The sequence below is a fragment of the Panthera pardus genome, unplaced genomic scaffold, assembly GCF_024362965.1.
Source record: "Panthera pardus isolate Hobbes unplaced genomic scaffold, ASM2436296v1 HiC_scaffold_23, whole genome shotgun sequence".
NCBI classification, from domain to species: Eukaryota; Metazoa; Chordata; class Mammalia; order Carnivora; family Felidae; genus Panthera; species Panthera pardus.
Window position 1 is genome coordinate 4,676,838 of NW_026526799.1, and position 27,758 is coordinate 4,704,595.

General features: G+C 49.9%; 2 protein-coding genes across 4 annotated transcripts in view; both read right to left on the bottom strand.

Annotated features, from left to right (window-relative positions):
- SLC28A1 (solute carrier family 28 member 1) overlaps window positions 1-27,758 on the bottom strand; it is a 233,135-nt gene that overhangs the window by 134,425 nt on the left and 70,952 nt on the right. The window lies entirely within an intron of this gene.
- ZNF592 (zinc finger protein 592) overlaps window positions 1-27,758 on the bottom strand; it is a 48,790-nt gene that overhangs the window by 11,095 nt on the left and 9,937 nt on the right. Inside the window, 4 exon segments of the mRNA XM_053888643.1 lie at window positions 6,990-7,112; window positions 7,114-7,233; window positions 7,235-9,272; window positions 19,644-19,727. Of these exon segments, the coding sequence (XP_053744618.1) occupies window positions 6,990-7,112; window positions 7,114-7,233; window positions 7,235-9,253 (2,262 nt within the window). The 5' untranslated portion in view covers window positions 9,254-9,272; window positions 19,644-19,727.

Genomic DNA, 27,758 nt, shown 5'->3' on the forward strand with positions numbered 1-27,758 from the left:
AGAAAACACCAAGAAAGCCGTTCACCGCAGGTGCCGCAGGCTCACGGCTCTCCAAGCACCGCGGTCTGGCTCCCCTGCAGCGTGGGTCAGAACAGCCCCCTCCTCCCGCCGGGCTCTCCTCCCACCCTCCTAGGACACTCGGGGCCCCTGGGCCTCGTGACAGGTGTCGACCTGACGCCCAAGCAAGGCTTCGCCTCTCACCTTATTCGTCAGAGACAGGGCTGACGCTACATTCCCACAGACCAGTCCCGCTTCTACGACTGCGAGTGTTTCTTCCCTCAGGCTGAGCAGAAGACCAGCTTTTCCCCTCCAGAGGCCAAAGGCGCTTCCCGAAGCCTCAGACCCCACTACGCTCCCAGAACCGCCAGGGCCTCCGCCCTCGCTCAGCAGAGGCAGTTCCTGCGTGACACCGCTAGCCCGTTCAGGGACTTCCAGAGCAGACCTGATTGGCTCTCGGAAGCCCCCGGGCCAGGCGGCCAAGTGGCCTTGCCAGCGCCCACTCCCTCGGCCGGGTTTGCCCGCGCAGGGGTGTCCTGAGCCACAGCCGACCACACACACCTGCAGGAAAGGGCAGGACGGGCAACGGCTCCTTCGCTCCCAGACTCGGGGAGAGAACCTGGGGGGAGAAAAGTCCTGCGGCCGCCCCCTGACGCCCTCGTGGGCACAGCCCCTCTAGTGGGCACAGCCCGGGGAAGCAGCAGACTGAGCTGGCGCCCGAGGCAGGGGCCCTTCTGGGTCGGAAGGAAAGCGCCGCACTCGCTCCTCGCCGCGGGGGCCACTGACCTGGGCCAGAGTTGTTCAGAGGGCCAGGTCGTTGGGAAGACAGGAAAAGCAAAATCCAGAACGTGGAGCCTCTACAGGACATACCACCCAGGTTTTTCAACAAACAGATTTCAAGGGAAAACAGAGAGAGAAAGGGAAGTTACAGATTAAAAGAAGTTTAAGAGAAATTTTCAAATCGCAATGTAGAGCACTTATTCGGATCCTGATTCAAGCAAGCCAACTGTAAAAGAAATGAGACAATCAGAGATACTTGAACACTAACTTGGCGATAATATTGGGAAGTTTGACATTTAATATTAAAGTTTGATAAGAAGAAGAAATTATTGTGATTAATTTTGAGATGTGATGATATCATGTCTGTGGTTTTGGGGGAGGAACCTCATGTTTTATAGATACATACTGAACTATTATAAGATATGGTGATGCTGGGATTTGTTTTAAAAATAATCCGGGGGGGGGGGGGGGTTAGAAAATACATAAAACAAGATGGACCAGGAGTTGATAATTGTTAATACAGGGTTCGTTATGCCATTCTGTCCACTTTTATATGTGTTTGGGACATTCCATAATAAAAAGGCTTTAAAAAAATTTTAAAGTATTATTTTAGATGTAGAACAGTAATGAAGCTGCACCCTTCTGTGTAAGAGACGGAGGAAGATGACCTCACACACACACACACACACAGGCACACGCATGCACACGCACAGACATACTGATACGTATTTGTAAAACAGAGCCATGGAAAGATAAACGGAAAGTGAACAGCAATGGTTACATATGGGGCAGGAGGGAACAGAGTGAAAGGGACAGAGACAGACCAAGACTTCAGGGTGGACTCTGTCATACGGTTTTTAAGTTTGGAATCACAAAAATGTTTTACGTAGTTTTAAAATAATAAAAAATTAAACTAAGTAAACAAAAGCATTCCCTAAAAATTGAAAATCAGAAACTAAATAATCTAACAATGTATCAAGCTGGTGACATAACCACATAGAAAAAAATAACTGTTCCCAGTGTGACCTTTAGAACACAGCATTGGGGCGCTTGGGTGGCTCAGTGGGGTAAGCATCCAACTTCGGCTCAGGCCGTGATCGCACAGTTCGTGAGTTTGAGCCCCGCGTCAGGCTCTGCACTGATAGCTCGGAGCCCGGAGCCCACTTCAGATTCTGTGTCTCCCGCTCTCTCTGCCCCTCCCCCGCTCTCTCTGCCGCTCCCCCCCCCCCTCAAAAACAAACATCAAAAAAAATTTTAAACACGGCATATTGACTTATACATCTTAATGTGATCTAAGAGCAAAAAGAACTGGAAACACATCTTCAATTTTATTCAGTTGTTCTAACATTAGAAATAATATTGGTATTGATATTTTGAACTTTATGTGTATGTATGTGTGGTAGGAAAATCTTAGGAACCAAGATTTTCCGTATAAAATCAGTTACGTAAAAACTCTGATTTGGGGCACCTGGCCAGCTCAGTCGGTAGAGCACACGACTCAATCTTGGGGTCATGACTTCGAGTCCCACGTGGAGTATAGAGACTACTTAAAGAAATAAAACTTTAAAAATACATGCATACTGACAACCATACAATAAAAAAAAACATACGGTTCTTAGCTCAGGCCACAGCAAAAGCCTAGTAGCAGATGTACCCAGCGAGCACCTCTGGCGTCCAGAAGGGGACTCCTAAGCACCATTCCTCACTTCAAGAACCCTGGTTCCTCAGAAGGACGGCCGACTCCTAGTTTAGCACAAGAAACGCGCCCAGTACATCTTTTGGGGGCTGAAAGTAAGGTAGCTTCTCAGGCTTTACGAGTTCACGTCCGGAGGGTGCAGGAACCAGCCTGACGGGGCCCCACGACCAAAGACGTGGAAAAGTGACTGACCCCAACATACCAAACACGTGAAAACCACTGCTTCCATGACAACGGCAGAGGAGGCCACCTCACACCCACTAGGATGCCTCCCATCAAAGGCAAACGGACGCACAAACAAAACAGAAAAAGGTGTTGGGGAGGATGTGGAGAAACTGGAACCCTCGTGCTCTGTTGGCGGGAATGTGAAATGATGCAGCCGCCATGGAAAATGGCATTGGGGGGGGGGGGGGGGGCGGGGATCCGTAAAAATTCTGAAAGAGAGTTTGCCCCTGGTCTAGCCATTCTACTTCTTTTTTTTTTTTTAATTTTTATTTTTAATGTTTATTTATTTATTTATTATTTTTTTTTTTTTAATTTATTTTTGGGACAGAGAGAGACAGAGCATGAACGGGGGAGGGGCAGAGAGAGAGGGAGACACAGAATCGGAAACAGGCTCCAGGCTCCGAGCCATCAGCCCAGAGCCTGACGCGGGGCTCGAACTCACGGACCGCGAGATCGTGACCTGGCTGAAGCCGGACGCTTAACCGACTGCGCCACCCAGGCGCCCCTAATGTTTATTTATTTTTGAGAGACAGAGAGAGACAGAGAATGAGTGAGGGAGGGGGAGAAAGAGAGGGAGACAAAGAATCTGAAGCAGGCTCCAGACTGGAGCTGTCAGCATAGAGCCTGATGTGGGGCTTGAACTCATGAGCTGTGAGATCACGACCTGAGCCGAGGTCGGACGTCCAACTGACTGAGCCACCCAGGTGCCCCCTAGCCATTCTACTTCTGTGTACACACCCGAAAGAACTGAAAGCAAGATCCCCGAAAGACGTGTGTGCACCATGTTCACGGCCGGGTTCTTGCCGATAGCCAAGAGGTGGAAGCGGCCCGAGCGGCCGTCAGGGGATGAACGGAGAGACAGAGGTGGTCTAAACACACAGTGGAGGGCCAGGCAGCCTCAAAAAGGAAGGAAACGCGGTCACGTGCTACAATACAGCCGAGCCTTGAGGACACCATGCTAAGCGCAGTAAGTCAGTTGGGTAACTGAAAAAACCAGTCCTGTGTGATTCCATTTGTACGAGGTACAGAGTAGTCGAATTCATAGAAACAGAGAGTAGAAGGGTGGTTGCGAGGGGCAGGTGGGAGGGGGGAAGGGGGAGTTGTTTCGTGGGTATAGAGTTTCAGTTTTGCAAGATGAAAAGAGTTCTGGAAATTGATTGCACAACGGTGTGAATGTACTTAATGCTACTGAACTGCACACTTAAAGAGAAGGGTGAAGACGGTAAACTCTAGGCTATGTGTATTTTACCACAATTTTTTAAAATAACAGAAAATCGTGGGGCGCCTGGGTGGCTCAGCAGGCTGAGCATCTGACTTCAGCTCAAGTCATCATCTCACGGTTTGTGAGTTTGAGCCCCGTGTGGGGCTCTGTGCTGACAGCTCAGAGCCCGGAGCCTGCTTCACCTTCTGTGTCTCCCCCCACCTCTCTCCCTCTCTCTCTCTGCCCCTCCCCCGCTCACACTCTGTCTCTCCCCCTCTCTCTCAAAAATAAACAAACATTAAAAAAATAAAAAACAGAAAATCTTAACACACTACTTGAGATTGTTTGGGCATCCACTCACTACTGCAAATACTGTTAACTAAGGGAAACAAATTAAGTATATATCCCATTTTCCAACATAAACTATATTTCAAGGTAACCAAATAGCCCTCATCAAAGAGGAAAAGATACTTTATACAGAACTCCAGCTAACAACTGAGAAAGAAATAATAAAATTACAAAACACCCTTATGCAACTCCTAATAAAATGACTGACTCCAGGAGCAATTATTAATGGATACTAAAATAATTACACGAAGTGTAGGGAACGTTACAATGAAGGCATCAGAACATCGCCACCTGGACTCACTGGTCATACTGAGCATCGTCAAAACAGAGGCAGGCAAGGACTCTGTGCCTCCCTGAAGTCAAGAAATACAAAAGGCACGGTAGTCCCCCTCCTCAAAACTGCCAATTTCTAGTCTACCCCATAAGATATGGCATATTGAAGAACAAATTAATTGTATGAGGAAGCACCGGTCAAAGCCAGAATTGTCCTGGAAAATTGCCAGGGCCCAGGGACCTGTTTCTTCAGGAAATCAGGGACGTGAAAAGTAAGTGGGGGAGGGGATCTGGTGGGGTGGAGTGGGAAACAGTGCTGTTCTAGAGTGAGAAATGTAAAAGACATAAACGAATGTTAACACGTGGGTCCACGTTTGGATCCCCATTCAAAACAAGCCCAACTATAAAAAGATAGTTTTCGATACAAAAGGAAAATTCGCGTATGGACTTGTATTAGACAACATGAAAGAATTGTTATTCATTTTGTTAGAGGTGACAATGATACTATAGCTGCATAAAAGCTTAAGACCAAGAAAAAATAGTCTCTCTGTGCTGACATCCTGCCCAACAAGGCCACATGGAACACCAGAAGCCCTCTGGCCCCGCAGAGGCCGGCACACCCAGGGAGAGCTCGCAAGGCCCTCCTGCTGCTCCTGCACCAGTGAAGCCCGTCTCCCCCCTCCCCGCATGTGCCCTGAAGCCTGGCTACTGTCTCGGGAGACTCAAGTCCCCCAGCCAACAAGGCTAGGTTTGGATCCCAGACCTCAAACCTTACCCTCTGCCTAAGACTCGGAGACCGCACTTAACGGCGGGACTCCTCGTGAGGGATTTGAGCTGGGCTGAGAGAAGCCCGACGGCCTTCCTGGCTACCCTCTCCCTTCTTGTCCGGGGGACCTCTGGTCCAGCTCCCACCAGAGGAGAGCGACACACAGAAGAAGCGGGATGGGAAGGGTGTCAGCCGGGGATCCTATACCCTGACGTCTTCCTGCACGGATTTTAGAAGGCGGGTGAAGAACAGTGTGGAAAAACATCAAGCGTCAGAGCTCTGCGGAAAATGGTTCTGATCACATGACCTAGAAGAAGAGGTCCTGGCCCGAGTCAGCCATGTGGGGACAGCCAGAAGACCAAAGCCCCCGGGGAAAGGGGCCGGGGTCGCCACACTCCATCGGACTCACCAGAAGCAGAATGCAAACTGAGGGGAAAAGGCGGAGAGGAGAGACAACAGCCACCCCACAGCACCTCGCTGGCCCCGCCCCGGGGGCTGCAGAAGGTCGACAGGCCACCAAACTCCACCACTCCTCTCCTCTGAGCTGAGCGCACTTTGCACTGTCCGGCACCTTTGTTCCCCGTACTCGGGACACCCCGGCCCCTCCCCCTCCTCCAGACTCTTCTCCAGGGTCCAACTCAATCCTCCTGTCACTCCCCACGGCCCCCGCCCTCCGCCTGGCGCCTCCTCGCGTCAGTCCCTCTCAGGCACTCCGTGCAACCTCCTCTACAAGCCTGTCAGCCCCAACCTCGGTCTGCCTCTGCCTCACATTGTAGCAGGGGTGAGCCCTGCCCCCGCTGAGCCACGGGAAGCCCTGGAGGAGGGGTGTGACTCCCTCCCCACCCCCCACAGCACCCCTGTGCTCCGCGGGGGACGGGGCGCACGGGGCGCACAGGGAACACCTATGGAGAGCTCGTGGGCCACCAAACAGGTGTGCGGCCCCTGCTGGACTAAAGTAGAAAGAGCTGCTTTGCTCTCCTCCCAGGCCTCTGTGGCCCTGGCTTAGGGAGGCTGGGTGAGGGGCTGGGCTTGGCTAGGTCGTGAAGGGAGTCACCTGGAGGAGGAAGGAGAGAGCCTTCTGGAGGCACGTCTGGAGGCCTGCTTTCACAGGGCCTCGTGAACACAGACAGCCACCGACACAGCCCAGACAAACACCACTCTCGTCAAGAGCTGGAACACGCACGTACGCGTGGCTGCTCTCCTGGAGTGGGAGGACACAGAAGGGGAGAGGCCCCAGAAGCTTCTGCCACGGCCTGCGTTCCGGGCCACTCTCCTTCCTCAGCCCGACCCTGGGGAACAGCTCAGGGGTGACGCGGTTCCGAGAGCACGGGCCGTGGTACCGGGCGGCGAGGCCCCCACGCGTCCCCAAGCTCTCCGGGCCCGTGAGAACACTGTGTGGACCCCTCCCAGGGACCTGGGGGGCCGCCAGCAGAGACCCACCCAGCGGAGGGGGTGCTGAGTGGCCACAGATACAGCGGGCAAACCTTCAGAGTCTCCCCGGGGGGGGGGGGGGGGGACCCTTCCCCCAATAAACACCAAGCACTATGCATTCAGGAGGGTCACTAACCATCAGGCCAGACGTCCTCTTCTAAGACTCCTAAGATGCCACCAGTGCCCCCGCATCAATGAGCTTTCCTCCATGCCCAATCATGGAGCTCGTGTAAACCAGGGGCCGACGGCCAGCGCAGGAAGGGTCTGCTTACCAGCCCCTCGGTCTCCTCCGTCGTTCTCTGGAAATGCGCAGCCATGGCCATGTAGTCGCGTATCTGCCTGTGACACTCGAGACACTTGATCCCGTGCCGGATGAGCCTCACGGGGTCCGGGTTAGAGCGGCAGAGCCGGAAGGGCCGGGCCGGCACCGCCCGGAGCCGGGCCGTGTTTGGGGGAAGCGGGGGCGGCGGGGGGCGGCGGCGGCGGGGGGGCGGCCGGGGCCGGGGAGTTCGCGGGGGGCGGCCGCGAACATCTGGTCCACAGAGATGGGCTTCACGAGCAGCTGCGAGCACTGCATGACGAGCCCCTTGCTCTTGTGGTCGCGCGCGTGCCGGAGCAGGCTGCACTTGTTGAAGAAGAGAAGCGTCTGGGAGCACAGCGTGCACAGCACCTCGATGTGGACGCTCCGCCGGCCGTAGTGCTGGCTCAGGCTCTTCTCTAAGGCAAACGCGTCCCCGCACTCCAGGCAGCAGTACCCGCTGGCCGGCACGTGGATCCTGCTGTCCGCGGGCGGGCTGAGATTGGGCGCGTAGAGGGGCACGGGGTTGGAGCTGTGGAGGACCTTGTTGAAGACCTCCACGGCCAGCGGGGCGGCCTTCTTCACCTGGTGGACCAGGGGCACGGACATCTGGGTGAGCTGCGGCTGGCTCCGCCGCTGCGCGGAGGACTTGGCCGTGACCGACGCGGCGACGCTGTGGGGGACCAGGTTCAGGTTGGCCAGGTGCACGGCCTTGGGCAGGAGGCTGGCGGGGGCCGGCGCGGACGCCTGAGGCGCCGCGCTCTGCTGCTGCTTCCTGCCCGTCTGCGGGCCGGGGGCAGCCCCCTTTGGGGCCCGAGCCCCGGAGCTGCAGCAGGAAGACGAAGATTCGCTGGCCTTCGGCGCGCTCTCGTCCCCCTTCTTGTCACCCTGGGGGCTCCCGGCGTTTGCGCCCGCCTCAGGAGAGCGCTCCACCGCCGGCAAGGCCGTGACCTCATCCTCTGGCACCTCGCTCGGGGCCTCGGCAACGGCACTCCCTAGAGGGGACCCAACGGGGGACTTACTGGGATCGTCAGGGTCCGGCAGGATCCTCGTGACGGTCCGTTTGATTTCCCCCGATGACGTCTTAATGGTTTTGATCCTGACTTTGGGAATTGCTGGTGGGGAGCTGGCAGCCACCGAAGGGGAGCCTTTGCTGCTGCTGTCACTGCAGATGCTCCGAGGGCTGTCCGAGGGCTTGATACTCTTTCTAGTGGCCTCCAGGGGGCTCCGGGGACTCTTTGGTGACTTGGGCATTTTGGGGCTGCCTTTGGAGCCCTCTTTAGCGGGCCCTGAGGGTTCCTTTGTGTGGCCAGGCTGATCCTCCTTGGTGACACTGGCCACTCTTTTGGCCTGCAGGGCCACCAAGGCTGCGACACAAGAGGACAGCTTGGAATGAGCTGGCTTCAGACGCTGCCTAGGGGGGACTGAGGAGCAGGTGCCGAGCTCCAGGGCAAGCCCCTTAGGCTCTCCAATACTGTTGCTGGGGTGGCTGTTGAATTCCAAAGCTTCCCCAAAGAATCGACTGGCATCCAGCTCCTTGTGAGGCTCCCCCACCTTCTGCCCACCTCGCTCGTGTTCCTGCTGACTCCCCAAGGGCAGAGGTTCTGGCTTGGGCTCTTTCTTACAAAAGTGATCAAACATATGCAGCTCTGGGACCGGAAACTTTGCCAGAGCCTCCAGGACTGGGCCCCCCACAGGCCCACACCCAGGAGGGGGTGGAAAATAACCGTCAGAGTGCTTGGGCTTCATTCCAAACCCATTATCTTTGATGGCATCCTCAGGTTCTGGGCTGGAGATTGGACTGAACTGGTTAAAGGTCGGTAACGGCTCTGACTTGGAAGGTTCTAGCTTGCCGGGGAAACTCCTGGCACTGTCGCCATTCATGAAAGTTGAATCAAATTTCCCACAGTTGTGACCCAGGTTGTGGGGATCTGGAGGCAGGTCTGAGCCCCGGAATCCATTGTGGAGGAGGCTGGGAGCGATGTGGTCCTTCTCCGCTTCGAACGACTCCTGGCGGCTGGTGTTCTTGACGATGACACTCACGGCCGGCACATCTGAGGCTGATCCTGAGTGAGACAAGGACACGCTCTCATCCATACACATGCCTGCGGGTTTGAGGGGACTCTCATTGTCCTCACTGGGGGTCTGGATGGCCTCCTTGGCATCAAGGCTGGTGGGATCTGGGATGTCAAAGGCAGCCAGAAGGTCATCAAAATCTGGAGTTTTCATATCCCCCATGGCTGGATGCTGGCAGGGGCTACAACAGAAGCAGAACAGGATCAGTGATCCCCGGGGTCCCCCTGGACTCTGTTCGGCATCATCTTCATCACACGCCCATCGCACTAACACACACGCACACAGCCGGGGTGCACACACGTGAACCCCACGGCTGAGTTTTACCCCAACAGGTTTCCAAAATGCTGGGGACATTGGGGGACGGATGGAAAGAGAAGTTTACACGCAGTGACAAGGCCACCTGGCCGGCCCTAAACATCAATACCTGGAAATTCCTAACTGGTTGCATAGCCAAAAGGAGAAAACGCTCGTATCGCGCCCCCTCAATTTCTCAGGGACTAGCGTGACTCCCTAAGCACGTGCGCTAGTAAAAACCCAATCACCGAGACCTAAAAACAAACTAAAAGAAAAATCGAGAAAACAAAGGTATGGCTCCGCGCCTCCTTTCTTTAGAAATCTTCCGATTCATATATGAGACTTGGCGAGGACTTCTGCTAATTTGCCTCCTACTATTTAATCATGAATTTTGTATAGCTTTGTGTTTTTTGTTGCACGAATTCAGTCAAATCTAAGATGATTTGCTACTGCCAGGATGTATGCTGTCTCATAAATAAACTCAACTCCAGCAAATTGTGTCACCTCTCAGGCCCTTTTTTCTCTAGCTAGTGTCTGCTTGCCGTAATTTTCACCTAAAACTGTTATTGGCTGGTAGGTGGACCACTAAATGTGAGGTGCAGGATGACTCTCAAAACGGCAGCCACATGGTCCTCAGATGGGCTGGAGAACAGTCTTGGGGAAGCCCCAAATTTCATTTTAACTTAATACTCAAAGACAAGATCCACCTGTCTCCTTCATGCTCTGGAGAAGGAAAACTATGGCCCTGCTGTGACAGGAAACCCAGGGCCCTAGGAAAGAGGCCCTCTGTCAGGACGTCACTGTGACACTCACGCTCAGATGAAACAGAAGCTAGCTGGTTCCCACCTGCTGGAAAGAGGAAGAAAAACCCCACCATCTCCCTTGTTCTGCCCACAACTCCCGCGTCTGCTTCGGCATCCCAGAGCCTCGCTTGCCTGCACATTTCTTACACGTTTATACTGAAAACCTGTCTGGATGAAGAAAGACATGACTCTTAGCAAGCAGGAGAGTAGCTGCACAGAACCAGTTACGTGACAAATCCTCGGGTCCAGGGACCCCAAGGCCCATGTTCTTATCCTGACAACAAAAATTCCCAAAAGCTGTATGCGGAAATATGCAGTATGATTAAAACAACACAAAAGGGACAAACACGCACAAAAGAATCTAAATGTCCGAGAACAGAGGATGATTAAATCATCGATAGACTATTATGGCAGCCAATAAAAATCCTAATTATGAAATTCATATAGCAACATGGAAAACTAGTGATAGTGTTGGAGCCCCTGTCTGGCTCAGTCAGTGGAGAGTGCAACTCTTGATCTCAGAGTTGTGAGTTCAAGCCCCATGGTGGGTGTAGAGATTACTTAAAAAGAAAAAAATCTTTAAAAAAATTACTTGGGGCACCTGGGTGGCTCAGTCAGTTCTAAGCGTCCAGCTCTTGATTTTGGCTCAGGTCATGATCTCGCGGTTCATGAGTTCAAGCCCCACAACGGGCTCTGCGCTCACAGCAAGGAGCCTGCTTGGAATTCTCTCCCTCCCCCTCTCTCTGCCTCTCTCCCTCCCTCCCTCCCCCAACTCTCTCTCAAAACAGATAAATATACAGTGTTGTTAAAAAATTAATAGAAAATGCTATTAATACAAAGTTAAAGTTAAGTTAAAAACTTAATACAAAAATGCCGCTAGACTATAGCCATGTAAAACTAAGTATGCAGTTGAGCCAAGATTAAAAGAAAGAGAAAAATAATTTGTAGGGTGGTGGGATTACTGGCGGGTTATTTTTTCCAAACTCTTTTTTGTGCTGATAGATTGCATTTATAATTTTAAAAGTGGGATATAAACAGGGCAGCGGGTGACGGGGGAGGGGGGGGAATACTTAGAACCATGAGGGAGCAGGTGGCATAGCACAGGTGTATCTGTTACCACCTCCTGGGACCCACAGTTTCGCAGCTTTGGTCTCCTGCCCCTCCCCCAACCCCCAACAAAACATATCTGCCTACTTGAGAGTTCTTACAGAAAATGAAAAATACCTTCTGCTCTGGGAATATATCTAATTCTGGTAGATAATAATAAAGTGAAATACCAATTGTCTACACTAAATATGGGCTGGCGGAATATCTTTCAAATGTGATGTAAAGTTCCTGGACACAAACGACTGTCTCCTGGAAATAGGAGCCCATAAGCAAGGGGAACAGACTGGGTACTGTGCAAAGCACTGGCACCCCAATACCAAGTCCCCCACCATGCAGGCTGGTGCTAACTGTAAGGAAACACCTCTGTGATGTCCGTGTGCGTTTATTTCCTTCCCCCTCCCACCCCCACCCCCGCTTTGTGCAGTCTAGAGGGAAAAAAAAAAGAGATGGAAGGAGAAGGGCAGAATAGACCGGTCTTTTTACGGAGCTGAGACCAGCACATGAGGGAGGAGAGGAAGTGGTTGGTGGTGTGTGTGAGGATAACGTGAGGTCACAGGAGCTTAAAGCAGAGAGAGATTACATCAGAAGAAAGCCAGGTCCTCCACATCGGGGAATCTCAGAGACGGGCTGAGATCGGTCAGGGGGAAGGTGAGGTAACTTTTGCAGGGAAATGGGGTGGCTGCTCGACAGCAGAAGCAGGAAAAACCTTTATAACCTTTGGACCTTAAATACCAAAGCTGACACTTTTAAAAGCCAAAGATCAAGTCCTGTTTTCTATTTACTTGTAGTAGGGAAACCAAAACCAGCAGCAATCAGTAACAGTGAATAAGGGGCTAACGGCGTACCTGTTTCCATTTCTCTAAACCTTGCTCTAAAGTAAGCATCACATTGCTTATAAGTAGAATATAGAAACTAATCAAAATGTAACCTATCATAAAAGCAAAGGAAGAAAGAGACTACCAACAAAAAGTTCTACTCGCCAAAAACCTGCCAGCACAAGGTTCAAAGACAAACAACAAACCAGCAGGAATATGTGCAACACAACAGTTACCATCATTAATGTCTTTACTACAGAAAAGGCTCTTACGAAGCAGTAAGTAAGAGATAAGCAGCCCACTTAGAAAATGAGCAAAGGTGGCGAGCACATAATGAAGAAAAACACAAGTGGACAGCTATTCCATAAAAAAAAGCTGCTACTTCCCAAGAAATTAGAGGAATACAAATTAAAATAATGAGAAGCCATTTTGGCTTACCAAATTGACCCAAGTTTTAAAAAATAATAATTCCCAATATTGGCAGAGATGTAGCAAAAGAGGCATTTTGAAGGAAGTATAAATTGATACAATTTGTCTTAGCTGCAAGTTAGCGATGCCTACATAAGGCTCAATAGTTCCACTCCCAGGGGCGCCTGGGTGGCTCAGATGAGTGTCCGACTTCGGCTCAGGTCATGATCTCACGGTTCGTGAGTTCGAGCCCCAGGTCAGGCTCTGTGCTGATGGCTCAGAGCCTGGAGCCTGCTTCCGATTCTGTGTCTCCCTCTCTCTGCCCCTCCCCCGCTCATGCTCTGTCTCTCTCTCTCTCTCTCTCTCTCTCTCTCTCTGTCAAAAATAAATAAATATTTTTAAAAATAAAAAAAAAAAACAGTTCTACTCCCAGAAATGTGATATTTGCATGTCGCAAAGATAATCATTGCAGAATTTTTTATAACAAAAGTATTTCATGACAAAAAATGAGACACAACCAAAGTTCCAACAATAGAAAGCTGGTTCAATAAATTACGGTATATTAACACAATTAAATACTAGACATCATAAGACAATATTTATGTCTATGAGAAATGCTCCTGATACAACGTGGAGGCAGGGGAGGATGCTGTAGTGTATACATGGTACAATCTCTACTTAAAACAAAAAATTTTAACGTACAGTTTTTATGAAAAGGGCTAGAGAAACACTCTAAAATCTTAAAAGTATCTCAATAGATGATGAGATTCTTTTCTTTCGTTTATCTGCATTTTCAAATTATTTATTCAAACTATTTCATGTTGTACTGCTTATGTAGTTTCATTAAATTATATTTTTTCATATAAAAAGAAGAAAAGGGACACCTGGGTGGCTCAGTAGGCTGACCGCCCAACTCTTGACTTCGTCTCAGGTCATGATCCCAGGGTCGTGGGACTGAGCCCCGTGTGGGGCTCTGCGCTGAGTGTGGGGCCTGTTTGAGATTCCCTCTCCCTCCCTCTCCCCACTCACATGTGCACTCTAAGCAAAAATAAAAAATAGGGGCGCCTGGGTGGCTCAGTCAGTTGAACGTCTGACTTCGGCTCAGGTCACGATCTCGCAGTTTGTGAGTTCGAGCCCCATGTTGGGCTCTGTGCTGACAGCTCAGAGCCTGGAGCCTGCTTTAGGTTCTGTGTCCCCCTCTCTCTCTTCCTCTCCCTCGCTCATGCTCTGTCTCCCCCTGTCTCGAAAATAAGTAAACATTAAAAAAAATTTTTAAAGGAAAGATAAAAAATAAAGAAAGAAGAAATTAGGGAGGCCAAAACACTTGAGAAGCTTCTTACAGAGGACTCCAAAAATCACTAATATAAAATTCTCGAAGCACATCTGGCATGACTCAGCAGGGGACTGCCAGCTAGAAAACTGGTGAAACAACTTAATTAAAATAGAAAGTGTGGTCAAGACGTAAAGCATCGGCGTGCCGGCGTCTGCAGCCCATCTCGGGCTGGGAAGCGCAAACCTCAGACCTGCTCTGCCGGGGGACAGCCTTTGGGACCAGAGCCTGGTTATGGCCTCTGCCCCGTGTCCACCAACACCAGCTCAGACACCTGGCGCGGCCCAGAGAGCACCGGCTGGGCTCACCGCGCAGCATCTGGACGGGCTAACGCCAGGCGTGGTGAGCCCGCCAGTTCTCTGTGGCCTAGGCTAACCGTGCGACATTATGTGCAATCCCGTGCGGGTAAAGAGCAAGTCCAGGACTGTCAGACTGATGCCATATCCTCTCTAAAGAAGTTTCTCCTCAGGAAAGTAAATATAAATCCCCATTTTTTTTTTTTTTATTATAGGGTCTACTACTTGACCAAGAAATTTTATCAAACACTTAAGTAAATATGTCAGTGGATGAGAGGGGGAACACCTTAACCCTGGAAGGGCCTCAGGAGGCCTGATCAGCTTATTAGAATTCTTTGAGGGGATATAAACAATATGATTATGGCAGAACTAGTAGGCAGAACCCCTATAGACTTTAAACGCCATATTTCACCAAAAACAATTTTAAAAACCGAATGCCATAGAACTTGGGTGAATGAATGTTGTATGCGTGTGTGCTGTGTTTGTGATTGTCATTTATGAGGAACCGTGAACAGTGGAGTTTCTAACCCACTGACCAGTTCAAGACAAGCTTAATGCTTTCATAAATTACCTAGAATGGTAGATCCCAACCCACAGGTAGTCCCAATGACCGTCATATCCACATAGGTAGTCCCAATGACCGTCATATCCACATAGGTAGTCCCAATGACCACCCATTAAAAACACCACCACGGAGCACCTGGGTGGCTCAGTCTGTTAAGCATCCAACTTCAGCTCAAATCATGATCTTGTGGTTCATGGGTTTGAGCCTCACATTAAGCTCTGTGCTGACAGCTCAGAGCCTGGAGTCTGCTCCAGATTCCGTGCCTCCCTCTCTCTCTGCCCTCCCCCGCTCACACTCTGTCTCTCTCTCTCTTTCTCAAAAATAAACATAAAAAATAAATAAAATAAAATAAAATAAAATAAAATAAAATAAAATAAAATAAACACCACTACTGAATGAGGATCTGTAAAAAATTAATTTAACTTCATTTATTTATTTTGAGAGAGAGAGAGAGAAAATCCCAAGCAGGCTCCACATTATCAGCACAGAGCTCAACATGGGCCTTGATCTCATGAACCATGAGCCAAAATCAAGAATCAGATGCTGAACTAAGCCACCAAGGAGCCCTGAAAAAATTAATTTAAAAAGGAGGTCTCAAATTAAAAATAGACCTACCCTATGACCCAGCAGTAGCACTGCTAGGAATTTACCCAAGGGATACAGGAGTGCTGATGGACAGGGGCACTTGTACCCTAGTGTTTATAGAAGCACTTTCAACAATAGCCAAATTACAGAAGGATCCTAGATGTCCGTCAACTGACGAGTGGATAAAGAAATTGTGGTTTATATACACAATGGAATACTATGTGGCAATGAGAAAGAAATGAAATCTGGCTATTTGCAGCAATGTGGATGGAACTGGAAGGTATTATGCTGAGTGAAATAAGTCAGGCAGAGAAAGACAGACACCATATGTTTTCACTCATACGTGGATTCTGAAAAACTCAGCAGAGGACCAGTGGGGAGGGGAAGGGGGAAAGAAAAAGTTACAGAGAGGGAAGGAGGCAAACCATAAGAGACTCTTAAAAACTGAGAATAAACTGAGGGTCGGTAGGGGGTGGGAGGGAGGGGAAAGTGGGTGATGGCCATTGAGGAAGGCACCTGTTGGGATGAGCACTGGGTGTTGTATGGAAACCAATTTGACAATAAATTTCATGAAAAAAAGAAGAAGAAAAAAAAACAAAGAAAAAGGACATCTCAGTGCAGCGCCTGGGGAGCTCAGGCAGTTAAGCATGCAACTCTTGATTTCAGTTCAGGTCATGAGCTCACAGTTCATGGGATCGAGCCCTCCATCAGGCTCTGCGCTGATGGCGAAGTGTGCTTGGGATTCTCTCTCTCTCTCCTTTCCCTCTGACCCTCCCCTGCTCATGCCCGCGCTTGCTCTCTCTCTCTCTCTCAAAATAAATAAATAAACATTTTTAAAAATTTCTAAAGGAGGTCTTAGGGCACCTGGATGGCTCAGTTAAGCATCCAAGTCTTGATTTCAGCTCAGATCATGATCTCACAGTTTGTGAGTTCAAGCCCCAGCATCGGGCTCTGTACTGATGGTGTGGAGCCTGCTTGGGATTCTCTCTCTCCCTGTCTCTCTGCCTGTGCTCTGTCTCTCTCCCTCTCTCAAAATAGATAAATAAACCTAAAAGAAATAAAAAGGAGGTCTCATATTCAAAATGCTTTGGGAACCAATGATCTAGCAGAATATTAGGCTATAAGCTTCAGGAGGGAAGAGGCCTGTCTCATTAATCACTGCATTCTCCATTAGGTACTCAATAAATATATTGTGAAGCAATAAAGTGAAACCTTCAAGATTGTAAATAGCCTTAAAACTGTTCCAGAAATCAAAATCAAAATTAAAAGACAACAAGTTCTCAGGAGGCTGTATGAATGGGTGAAATTATGGCAAAGGAGCATCACTGGAGGCCAATTTGGTGAAGGGACATTTAGGAAAATGCAACCTTAATGACACTTTTAGAATAATGGGTTCTAAGCTAAGCAGTTCGATAAAGAGGCTTGGCCATCAGCTCAGACTATTCCCTGAAGACACCACGTTGCATGTTTTCTCACCAAATGCCCAGAAAACATGGGGCTTTATTAGAAAGAATACTGGGAACAACACACAACTTGTGATCTCGCCCTTTTTCAGAACCGCCCGGTGTCCACAGCTCCATGTGCTGTTCAGTTGTGGTTCCCTTTCTTAAGAAAGGCATACCAGAGTCGGAAAAGGTCCTAAGAAACAAGAACGAAGTTATCAAGTAGATAGAGGAGCCTTCTAGTAAGAGCTTACAGATTAGAACTCTTTAATTCTGGAGAGACGAAGGTTTGGGGAAAGGGGGAGGATAAGTCACATACAGATTTGTTCATCAAACCTTAAGATACTACAGAGGAGAGGGGCACCTGGGTGGCTCAGTCAGTTAAGCATCTGATATCCGCTCAGGTCATGATCTCACAGTTCATGAGTTCGAGCCCCACATCGGGTGAGCCCCACTTCTCTCTCTCTCTCTCTCTCTGCCCTTCACTCACTTGTGCTCTCTCTCTCTCTTTCACAAATACTAGAGAGAAGAGAGAAGCATTCTGAAGTTTGAAATAAAAGATATAGACAGACAAGAAATAACTGCCCACTAGTCAGAAGCATACTGAAGTTGTTATAGGTAAAATATATACATGTAGTAACATCCATACTTATTTGGATCTAGAAATTAAAAAAAAAAAAAAAAAAAGGCTCTGAGGAACTAAGAAGAAGGGATCGTCACTAAACCTATGAGCTTCCTTTCCCTCAGCACCGACGCTTTTGAATTTCAAATCAACATTAAACTTGGTCATCTGTTTCTTTTAACAACACTAAGTTCAGTAATGGTAGATTAATAAAAGTTCAGAAACAGGACACCCAGGGGGCAGAGGCACTCCAAAAGCATTACGAAAAATTGGATCTCGGGAAACCTGTGTGGCTCAGTCGGTTGGGCCTCCAACTCTTGGTTTCGGCTCAGATCATGATCTCACACTTCGTGAGATCAGGTCCCGGGGTTGGGCTCTGTGCTGACAGAGAGGAGCCCTGCGTGGGATTCTCTCTCTCTGCCCCTCCCCTACTGACACACACACACACACACTCTCTCTCTCTCTCTCTTTGTCTCTCTCAAAATAAATAAACAAACTTAAAAAAAAAAAGAAAAGAAAAATTGGATCTCTAGTCAGTATATCGTTTAATGAGCCAAGGAAGCAAATAACATGTTCCAGATTTATACAATGAAAGTTAAAGGCAGCAAGATTCAAGGAACATTGGACTGGGAACCACAAATTCAGTTTCCTCGAATTTGCCACCGCTTGTCGGATGATGTCTAGAAGGATGGATGTGTGTATGTTTTCCAACCTGTGGGTAAACTCTTTATCCTGCTTCCACATGACTGAATGTGGCTTACACGCTGATATAATCTGTGTTCAATCACTGTTATAATGGCTTAGAGTTTACAAAGGGGTAAGTGGAAGTTACCCTCAGCTTTCTACTTTAGAAGGAGTATTCCAGAGGAAACGGAGCAAAGACTAATCCAAGCTGTCTGATGCACAGAGAAAGTGCGTGCGGCCACGCTTACTCAGGACAGGCTGAGACCAGAAGGTACCTGAGCTGGTTGCCAGACGGGGGAAGTTCTGTCGCAGGAAAGGAAGCTGGGCAAGGGGAAAGAGAACGAGTGAGCGAGCGAGCTGCTGCTCCTGGGGTTGTCAGAAGCTTTAGTCTGGACTCAGGTTAAACGGTGATGAGAGAAAGACACTGAGCCCATGGGAGGTAGAGAAGGGAACTCAGTGAAATCTAATGACCTGGGAAAGGTCCCACGTTCCTGGACCCAGAATGAAGCCCCAGGCCGGGAACAGGAGAGCTAAAAGAGGAACAAACTGGGAAGCACGAGAAGGGCTTTCACCCCATCCCGTCACAGTCACCCAGGAGGAGATCTCAGGCAGGCTTCAGTTTATGATGTAAAATTAAACTAACTCGAAGGATCTCTGAGTCCCCTACAACTATTGGATTTCTACACAAAACTTAGCTCCTAAAGTGGACCAGTGACTCTCTACCATAGACCTGTCACTGCCCTCCCGAACACGGGTCTCAGCGATCCCAAGGCACAGATGTTCTGAGTCAGTCAGTAGCCAGTGTCTCATTTCACGAGACACCTGGTATTTGAATCATCAGCAAAGCACAGCCCAAAGAGATGCTCAGCAGTAAAAGAAAGCAGGTGCCAGCGGACGGTGGACCCAGGCGAAATGGCAAAGCTTTTCACTTGTCTTCTTCTTCATCTGGTCTTAGCCCCCTTCAACGCACACTCCACCACAGCGGTTGCTGTGAAACATCTATCTGATCACAGAGACGTCCTGCTCACGGTGCCGGTCACCTGCAGGAGAGAGCTCCAGGCCTCCACCTCTCCAGCCACTTCCCAGGGTGGTTCTCGCAGACTCCCTCCCGACGACAGAATACCTGATGGCCCACCGCACTGGCCCCAGACAGTGCCTGAGCACTGCTCTGCCCCAGGAGCCCCTCCTCTGCCCGCCTCCTCTGAGAGCTGTGACTCCAGACCTCTGCCCTCCTCCCCCTCCTCCTCCACCTCCTCCTCCTCCTCCTCCTCCTCCTCCTCCTCCTCCTCCGCCCCCCTTCCGCCATGGTGGCACTTCCCGCAGCGGGATGGGGTCCTGGGTTTACTCATCGGTCTCTAAGCCTCTCCAGAGCTAGGGTCATGTCCTTCACCTCTATTTCTGAGACCCCAACACAGCTGGTCCACAGGGACAAGCAAGCTGTCACTGCTCACTCCGGCCCAGGACAGGTCCTCAGCGCCTCCCCAAAGCCCGCTGGCCCTGCCCCGAGGCAGCTTCCCCTCCCCCTCCAGGCCCTTCCGCCCAAGCAAAACTCCCACTTCCCGGGGACAGAGTCATATCGCAAACATTCTAACAGGACTCACAGGATGTTAGAGCTGAAGGGGACCTCAGAAATGATCTGGTCCAGTGGCTTCCAAATACACGTCTGCAGATTCCTCCTGGACTGACTGCAAAAGAATAACATGGGGAGTGACTTTAACACAGAGTCCCAGGCTCCTACTAGGAGACTGCGACTCAGCAAGTCTGGGAGGGATCCCCGCGTGTTTGTGAAGCCTCCCGGTTGACTCCAGTGCCCTGGCCTCGTCCACCCTCTTCATCTTTACGTGGACAACCTGGGCTCCGAAAGGAAAAGCTCAGGGCGCCCAGCTGGCTCGGTGGAGCAGGCGACTCTCCACCTCGGGGCTGTGAGCTGAGCCCCAGGTTGGGTGTACGGATTGCTTAAAAATAAAATCTTGAAAGGAAAGAGAGAAGAGAAGAGAAGAGAAGAGAAGAGAAGAGAAGAGAAGAGAAGAGAAGAGAAGAGAAGAGAAGAGGAAAGGAAAGAAAAGAAAAGAAAAGAAAAGAAAAGAAAGGAAAGAAAAGAGAAGAGAAGAGGAGAAAAGAAAAGAAAAAAGAAAAGAAAAGAAAAGGAAAAGAGAAAAGAAAAGAAAGAAAAGAAAAGAAAAGAGGGAGGGAGGGAGGAGAGAAGGAGAAGTTCACGCACCAAACATTGACCCAATGCCAGGAATGGTGCCTGGCACTGAGGACACAAAGGGAAAGCCCAGACCCTGCTCTTGAGTGCCCCCACACACGACCCACTGGAAAGCCCGGCCGCCACGAAACTGGGGGTGCCATGGAAGGCCAACAAGGGCACTGCTTTCCCACTGGCAAGGAAGGGAGAGGGACTCTGTCTGAGTGGGGTCACCTCAGTGCGCTCCCCTGGGCTCCCTTCTGTGTCCCTCACTCCTTTGAGGGCACAATTTACTTTTGCTGTAGTTATTTCAGTAAATATTCCCTCTTCCGCTGTCTTATAAGCCCCTCAACAGGCACTCACTAAATTATTAAACCAATATCCCCTCAATTCAAGGTTTGGGTTTCTCCTTGGAGAGGCATGTCAAAGATAATATGTCCAGAGTCTAACTCTCAATTTCCCGTGGCTCAGGCTGGGCATCCGTGAGTCCTCTCACCACCAGACCCTGCAACCAATCCAAGAGCAAATCCCATCAAATGTTCCTTCAAAACATCTCCAAATGCAACCGTTTCCTGCCTCCAGCCAGATTGCTGCTCTAGAAACACCCACCAGGGGCGCCTGGGTGGCTCAGTCAGTGAAGCATCTGACTTCAGCTCAGGTCATGATCTCAGGGTTCGTGAGTTCGAACCCCACATCAGGCTCACTGCTGTCAGCACAGAGCCCGCTTCAGATCCTCTGTCTCCCTCTCTCTCTCTGCCCCTCCCCTGCTGGTGCATGCACTCTCTCTCAAAACTAAACATTTAAAAAAAAAAAAAAAAAAAACACCCATCAGATCACATTCCTCCTGTCCTTGAACCCCTTCGACACGGTCCCATCTCACACAGAGCGAGCTCCGGCCATCACCACAGCCTCCGTGGCCAGGAGGGTCTAAGTGCCCCGTCTCCCACACCTGTCTCTGTCACCCAGTTGGCTCGGGCACACACAGGCCTCTGCCCTGTTCCTCAAACACACCCCTGCTCAGAGCCTTTTAGTCTACTGTTCCCTCTGCTAGGACTGCCCTTCCCCTCAGATCTTGAGGGGCTCACTGCTCACTTCCATCCAGTCTTGACTCAAATGTCCTTTTGTCAGAAGCCTCCTGTGACCAGTGTATGTAACGTCCCAGTCCCCACCCTCACGGTCACACCATCAATCTCTGTCCTTTGCTTGTCTTTTCTTCAAAGCCCTTCCCACCACCTGACACATTGCATAATTGCTCATGTCTTCATTGTCTCTTTTTAAGCTCCAGTGTGTTTACTGGAAGGTAATCCACCATTAGAAAGGGGGGATGATTTGACAGGCTCATCCGTCCAGAACTCACATTGCTCAAGGAGAGCCGTGGAATCCTAAGCAGGTTTATTACTAGTCAAGAAGTTGGCAAGTTTGCCACGTTATTTGTGTTTCGCTTTTTAAAATTCCTTCATAAACAGAGAGACCTTGAGCGGTTGGTGGGGCCTTGCCAGTGGGAAGGGGTCTGCCCAGAGTAGCACGTGGCCATGAATCCTGGGCTCCTACATGGCTGATTAAGTGAAAATGCTGAATCGGTGGAAGGGGTCTACTGGCCAACATCCCCACAATAAGGTCACTCATCTAGAGGATGGAAACAGTGTGACATCAGTAGAAACGGAGGGCTACCTCTGGGCAGGGCACAGGGTAGACTTAAGTCTTAAGAAAAGGGGATACAACTCTGTGAATATACTAAAAATCATTCAGTTGTGTGCTTTAAATGGGTGAATTGCATGGGGTGCCTGGGTGGCTCAGTCGGTTGAGCATCCGACTTCAGCTCAGGTCACGATCTCGCGGTGTGTGAGTTCGAGCCCCGCGTCGGGCTCTGTGCTGACAGCTCGGAGCCTGGAGCCTGCTTCAGATTCTGTGTCTCCCTCTCTCTCTGCCCCTCCCCTGCTCATGCTCTGTCTCTCTCTGTCTCAAAAATAAATACAAACATTAAAAAAAATTTTTTTTAATAAATAAATAAATGGGTGAATTGCATGGCGTGTGAATCTTATCTCAAAAAAACTGTGGTGTTTTGTTGTTTTTTTTTTAAGATTAAAAAGAGGGGATAAAACTGGAGGGAGTTGGGATTAGGCAGCACCTGACAGCTCACTGAGATGATAGAAATGGAAACTAGGTATAGACAAAAACAAAGTTTAAACGGAGCTGAGAACTGAGACAAAAACTGATACTCTGTAACCTGCACCCCCTTTCCCTTTCATTACTTGCAAACAGATCTCAGCACTAACTGGGCGCTGCATTTTGTTAGAAAGGAACAGAACAGAGACTAAGAAGCAAGAGGGACAGGACTCCTCCTTGATCACACGGCCTCCTCCTCAAGGAGTCCCTCCCACTGAGTTTTGTAAAAGCATCATCTCCTAGTAGTAGGGACACCCAAAATTAAACAAACAGCTGGTAGCCTCAGACCTGTTGGGAACCAAGCCTCCACTCCCTGAACAAAAGGGCCCCAGCCAAGAAAACGTGGCCATTCCGCAGGATTACTTTTTCCTCATTTCTGGCACCCTCGTGTTTGGGGGGTCTGTGCGTATTCTGGGTCTCATCTACCACAAGCAAAGTGAGGTCCCAGAGATTCCAAAACCAAAAGGTTTTCAGGGGGCAGGGGTGAGGAGGTGGGAGCAAGGAACATGCTATTACTCTTGGGGTATCTCTGTGGTTCCCTTCTCTCTCTTTCTCTCTCTCTTTCTCTCTCTCTCTCTCTCACACACACACACACACACACACACACACACACATCTTCTTCCTCCCTCTTCTCTCCTTCCCCTCTCAACAGAGACCAGGTGGGGGCACCTGAGTGGCTCAGTCGGTTAAGCGGCCGACTTCGGCCCAGGTCATGATCTCACAGTTCATGGGTTCCAGCCCCGCATCGGGCTCTGTGCTGACAGCTCAGAGCCTGGCGCCTGCTCCAGATGCTGTGTCTCCCCTCTCTCTCCCCCTTCCCTCTCCCCTCCCCTGCTCGTTCTCTCTCTCAAAAATAAAAACATTAATAAACAAACAAACAGAGACCGGGTGGGCTCTTTCACCATGGCTCCTCAGACCAAGAACAGTCAGCCTTCTTCGGGAAAGCGAGGCACCAGCCAAGGCAGCTTTTTACCAACAAGGCAATATGGCAACGGATCCGACATCCGGGTGCCCAACGGTGTGCCTGCTGTATGTGCCCCTGACATTCCAAGGGGACAGCAGAGAACAGGTATCTAAAGAAACACCTCTGTGTGCCTTTCTACCACCAGACAAAATGGAATATTAAAATTCCTTATCTTTTTAAGACACGTAATAAAATATTTACAGACAGAATGATGTGATATCTGGGATTTGTCTCGAAATGACACAGAGCAGGAGGAAAGGGCAGGGAGGGTTTTTATGAATGAAACAAGATTTGCCACAAACAACTCCTGGACGTGGGCGAGGAGCACATTGACGTTTATCCGTTATTTTCTCTATGTGTGTATACTTTTGCCCTCTCAGGGCCAGACCCTTGCCTAGTGGACCCTGTGAGTCCAGCTAGATAACCACCAATGTCACACCCACTAGGATGGCCATTATTTTAAAAAAGAAGGAAAGAACAAGGGTCGGCGAGGGCGTGGAGAAGTTAGAACCCTTGTGCGTTGCCGGTAGGAATAAAAAAAGGTGCAGCCGCTAAGGAAAACAATACGGTGGTTCCTAATGAAAATTAAACATAGAATTACCATGCGATTTAGCAACTCTGCCTCTGGGTATATACCCAAAAGAACTGAACGCAGGGTCTCAAGGAGTAATCTTTATACCCACGTTCACAGCAGCATTGTTCACGATACCCAGAAAATGAAAGCAACCGTGTCCATCGATAGATGAATGGGTAAACCAAATGTGATATAAACCGGCAATGGAATATTATTCAGCCTTAAAAAGGCTTAAAGTTCTGACACATGCTACAGCATGGATGAACCCTGAGGACATCATGCTAAGTGAAAACAGCCAGGCGTAAAAGGACAAATAGCATATGATTTCGCCTAGGAATCCAGGCTCCCTAGAGTAGTCAAGGTCACGAAGGCAGAAAGTACGACAGTGCGTACCAGGGGTTGAGGGGAGAGAGGACAGGGAGTTAGTGTTTCGCGGGTACAGGGTTTCATTCTGGGATGATGAAAGATTCTGGAGGGTGGTGACGGCTGTACCATCGTGAACGTACTGGAGGCTACCGAACGGTGCACTGAAAAATGGTTAAGATGGTCAGTGTCTTTACGTATATCTGGCCACAGTTTAAAAAACAAAACACAACACCGAGGAACATAAAGACGTCGCTTGTGTCTCTTCAAGGCCAGCTCAGGTCAGCCTAGACATCATACCTCAGAGAGGTTCTCAAAACAAGGGTGTGGTGAGCGTTGCTGGGAGTGTGGAGTTATGGAGAAAGGCATAACATCTGCCTAGGCACATGGTTTCCAAACACTACCTAAGGAAAGAAACAAAAGAAGATGTTTTTTAATAGGCCTGACGGCAAATGTCTAAGTTAAGGTGCTAATCACAATAATAAAAGTCTAGGTCAGACCCTGAGAAAACTCTCCAAACGTAAACTCAAAGCCCCATACTCAAAGATAAAACTTCTGCGGGCCCCAGACCATCTGCCCTCCCCGGCCATGATGTGGTGGTTCAGAGCACAGACTCTGCCCGGGTTCCAACCTCAGCCACGCTCACTAGCCATTTGACCTACGGAGGTTTGCTCACATCTGTGTCCCAGTTTCCCCATATGTAAAATGGGAAACTGTTGTAGGGACTCAGTGAGTTAACATTTGTAAAGTTCTTACAACACTGCCTTCAACACAGCAAATGCATGTGTTTGTTAACTATTATGCCACAACGTCAGAGTGCCCCAGCAGGCTGCTGGATCCCCAAATGTCAGGCTGCTTGGAAGCACACACAGGGGACAGAGACAAGGGAAGGGAAGGCCGGCTACCCCTCCACACAGCTCAGGAGGCCTGCTGGAGCGGAGGAAGAGGGCCCAGGAGTGGGCAGAGGGACCGCAGCAGACACGTGGGGGGGGGGGGGGGGGGGACCGTCACAGGTGGGGAGGAGCAGGAAGGGCAAGCACTGGGCAGGGGGAAAGAATGACAGAAGATACCAAAAAGCTGGCGGAACCCATTTTTTTTAAACTCGGTGATCTTCACGGTCACCGAGCATCAGAACCACCTCAGAACTTTAGAAACTCCTTCACGCTCGGCCACAACACCCTGAAACGTGGGTTTAATCGGCCAGCGGGGAGAAACTGGGTACTGGCCCCTCGGCTCTGTGAGCCCACAAACGACAGAACGAAAAGTCACATTTCAAATTCTGCTCACGTGCACTCTTAATTCTGCATTCCCTCGCTTGACTTCATTTCTGTCTTAACTTTGAAAGGCTAGCATTTACTTGGGATTCTAAAGAGAGATAGAGACAATATTAATGGAAAAATTTAGAAGGGAAAGGAGGGAAACGCACTGTCTCAATTCTACAGAAGGGAAACAAAAACTTTCCCCCCTGAACTTTCTTTTTCTTATTGGAACATCACAGTTCAGAACGTAAACTGAGAAGCAGACACTGCGCTACCCCAATGAGGACAAAGGTCAGAGACCGGGGCGCCGGGTAGGTGGGTGTTTTACACAAGATCTCCCAAGCAAGTTAGCTCCGGGGTGCCCCCGTCAACGTGCCCGGTCATTCACTCCAGGTTAACCTTAGCCTGCAGCCACTGGGTTCCGTCAGGTTACTCAAACTGTCCCCTGTAGCCAGGGACACAGTTGGCTACAGAGAGAGGCCGGCAAACCCCAGCATCAGGCTTCACTGACCCAGGCTGGCTGCCCCCTCCACCCCACCCCAGTCACCCTACGACCCTTGGATTTACAGAAGCTTTACAGTTTATAAACCACGATTCCCACTTCACAAGGAACCCTCCAGTGAGTGGCAGAGCCAAGAAAAACGCTCAGGCTCCCGTCCGCCCCCCAAGGGCCAAGCTGTCCTTCCACCGGAACTCTGAACTGGGAGGTCGGATTTCACGTTCACGTTTCCCATCGCCCTCTCTTCCCAGGGTGCCACTGGAGATGGCGCACGTCTCCCTTCAACCTGCCGTCAAGACATTCGCTGAGACCCTTGCCGTAACTATGGCGCACCTGAGGGTGTTGTAAGACCCAGATCAGAAACAGTGTCCTAGAACATCGTTCTCATTAGAGGGTCGTCCGACACCTGAAAGATTAGGAACTGCCAGAGCCAGAGAGACTCCAGAAGACCATTAAATTTAAGCCACTGACTCTACAAGCAAGGAAACCGAGGCCAGAGAGGTAAGGTAATGAAATGAGATAACGTACGTAAACCGAGGAGTTTTTATTACTGTGAAAGATTTTTGTTGTTCCTGGCAAGGGGACCGGCCCTCCGTCCCAGAGGGGCTCGAGTCTCTCACTCACATTTACCCGTTCCAATGTCTCCATCAAGTACCAGGGACAAGGCTTATTTAAATATCCTTAAAGGAGTGATTCTGGGCCTGGATGCACATTAGAAACACCTTGGGAGCACTGCTAATCCTAAAGCCCACATCAGGCCAATTCAATCAGAAGCTTTAGGGGCGGGGCCAGGCATTTTTTAAAACCACCACAGGGTGACAGGTGTTTTTGGGGCTGAGAACCATGGTCTGTGGACCAAAGCATGGTCCCGACTTCTGGGCCTACCTGGAAATGGACTACGTAGCAGTGGAGTGAGCCCAGGAACCTGAAGCTGTGACAGTTACCTGTGGTTACAGAACAATGGCATCGGCCTCACATGAGTCCTAGAAATGGCACATGTGTTCCAGGTGACCCCAGAGTCCCAGATGGACTAGAAGCTGGCCCGAGAGAGGCTTCCAGATGATTCAGACCCCCAACACCCACTCTTAGCCAAGAGCCACTGCAGAAGCCCCCCGGCCTCAATACTGGCAGCCAGGGTGACGCTTCCAGAAAGAAGGGGGAGTCTGCCGTGGCTCTGCACAGCTACTCCAGGCCTCCCATCTCATTCAGGTCCCCAGTAGGATTTACAAGCCCAGTAGGACCACTCAGGCCTCCTCTCCCATACTTTCCCCACCTCACTCCGGCTCCCGCCACCCTGCCCTCCTTGCTGCTCATCCTGAACCCCCTCAAGCTTTCTGGGGCTTCAAGGACTTTGTCTCTTGTTTTTCTCTCTACCCTGCTTGCTCCTCCCTCAGATATCTGCATGGTCCTCTCTCCCACTCCTGCAGATCTCTGCTCAGGTGTCTTTTTATCAGTGAGACGTCCCTGACTTCTGTATTTAAAACAGAAAATCTGCCTCCACACCCAAACCTCCATCCCTGCTTTGTTTTTCTCCATAAGACTTTTCACCCTCTCTCATACTTTATTTTTACTTGTCATCTATAAGCCTACACACACTAGAATATGAGCCTCATGAAGGTAAGATTTTTGTTTGTTTCCCAGGGCCTAAGATAGTGCCTGGCACATAGCAGGCACTCAAATACTTATTCTAGGAATGAACACAT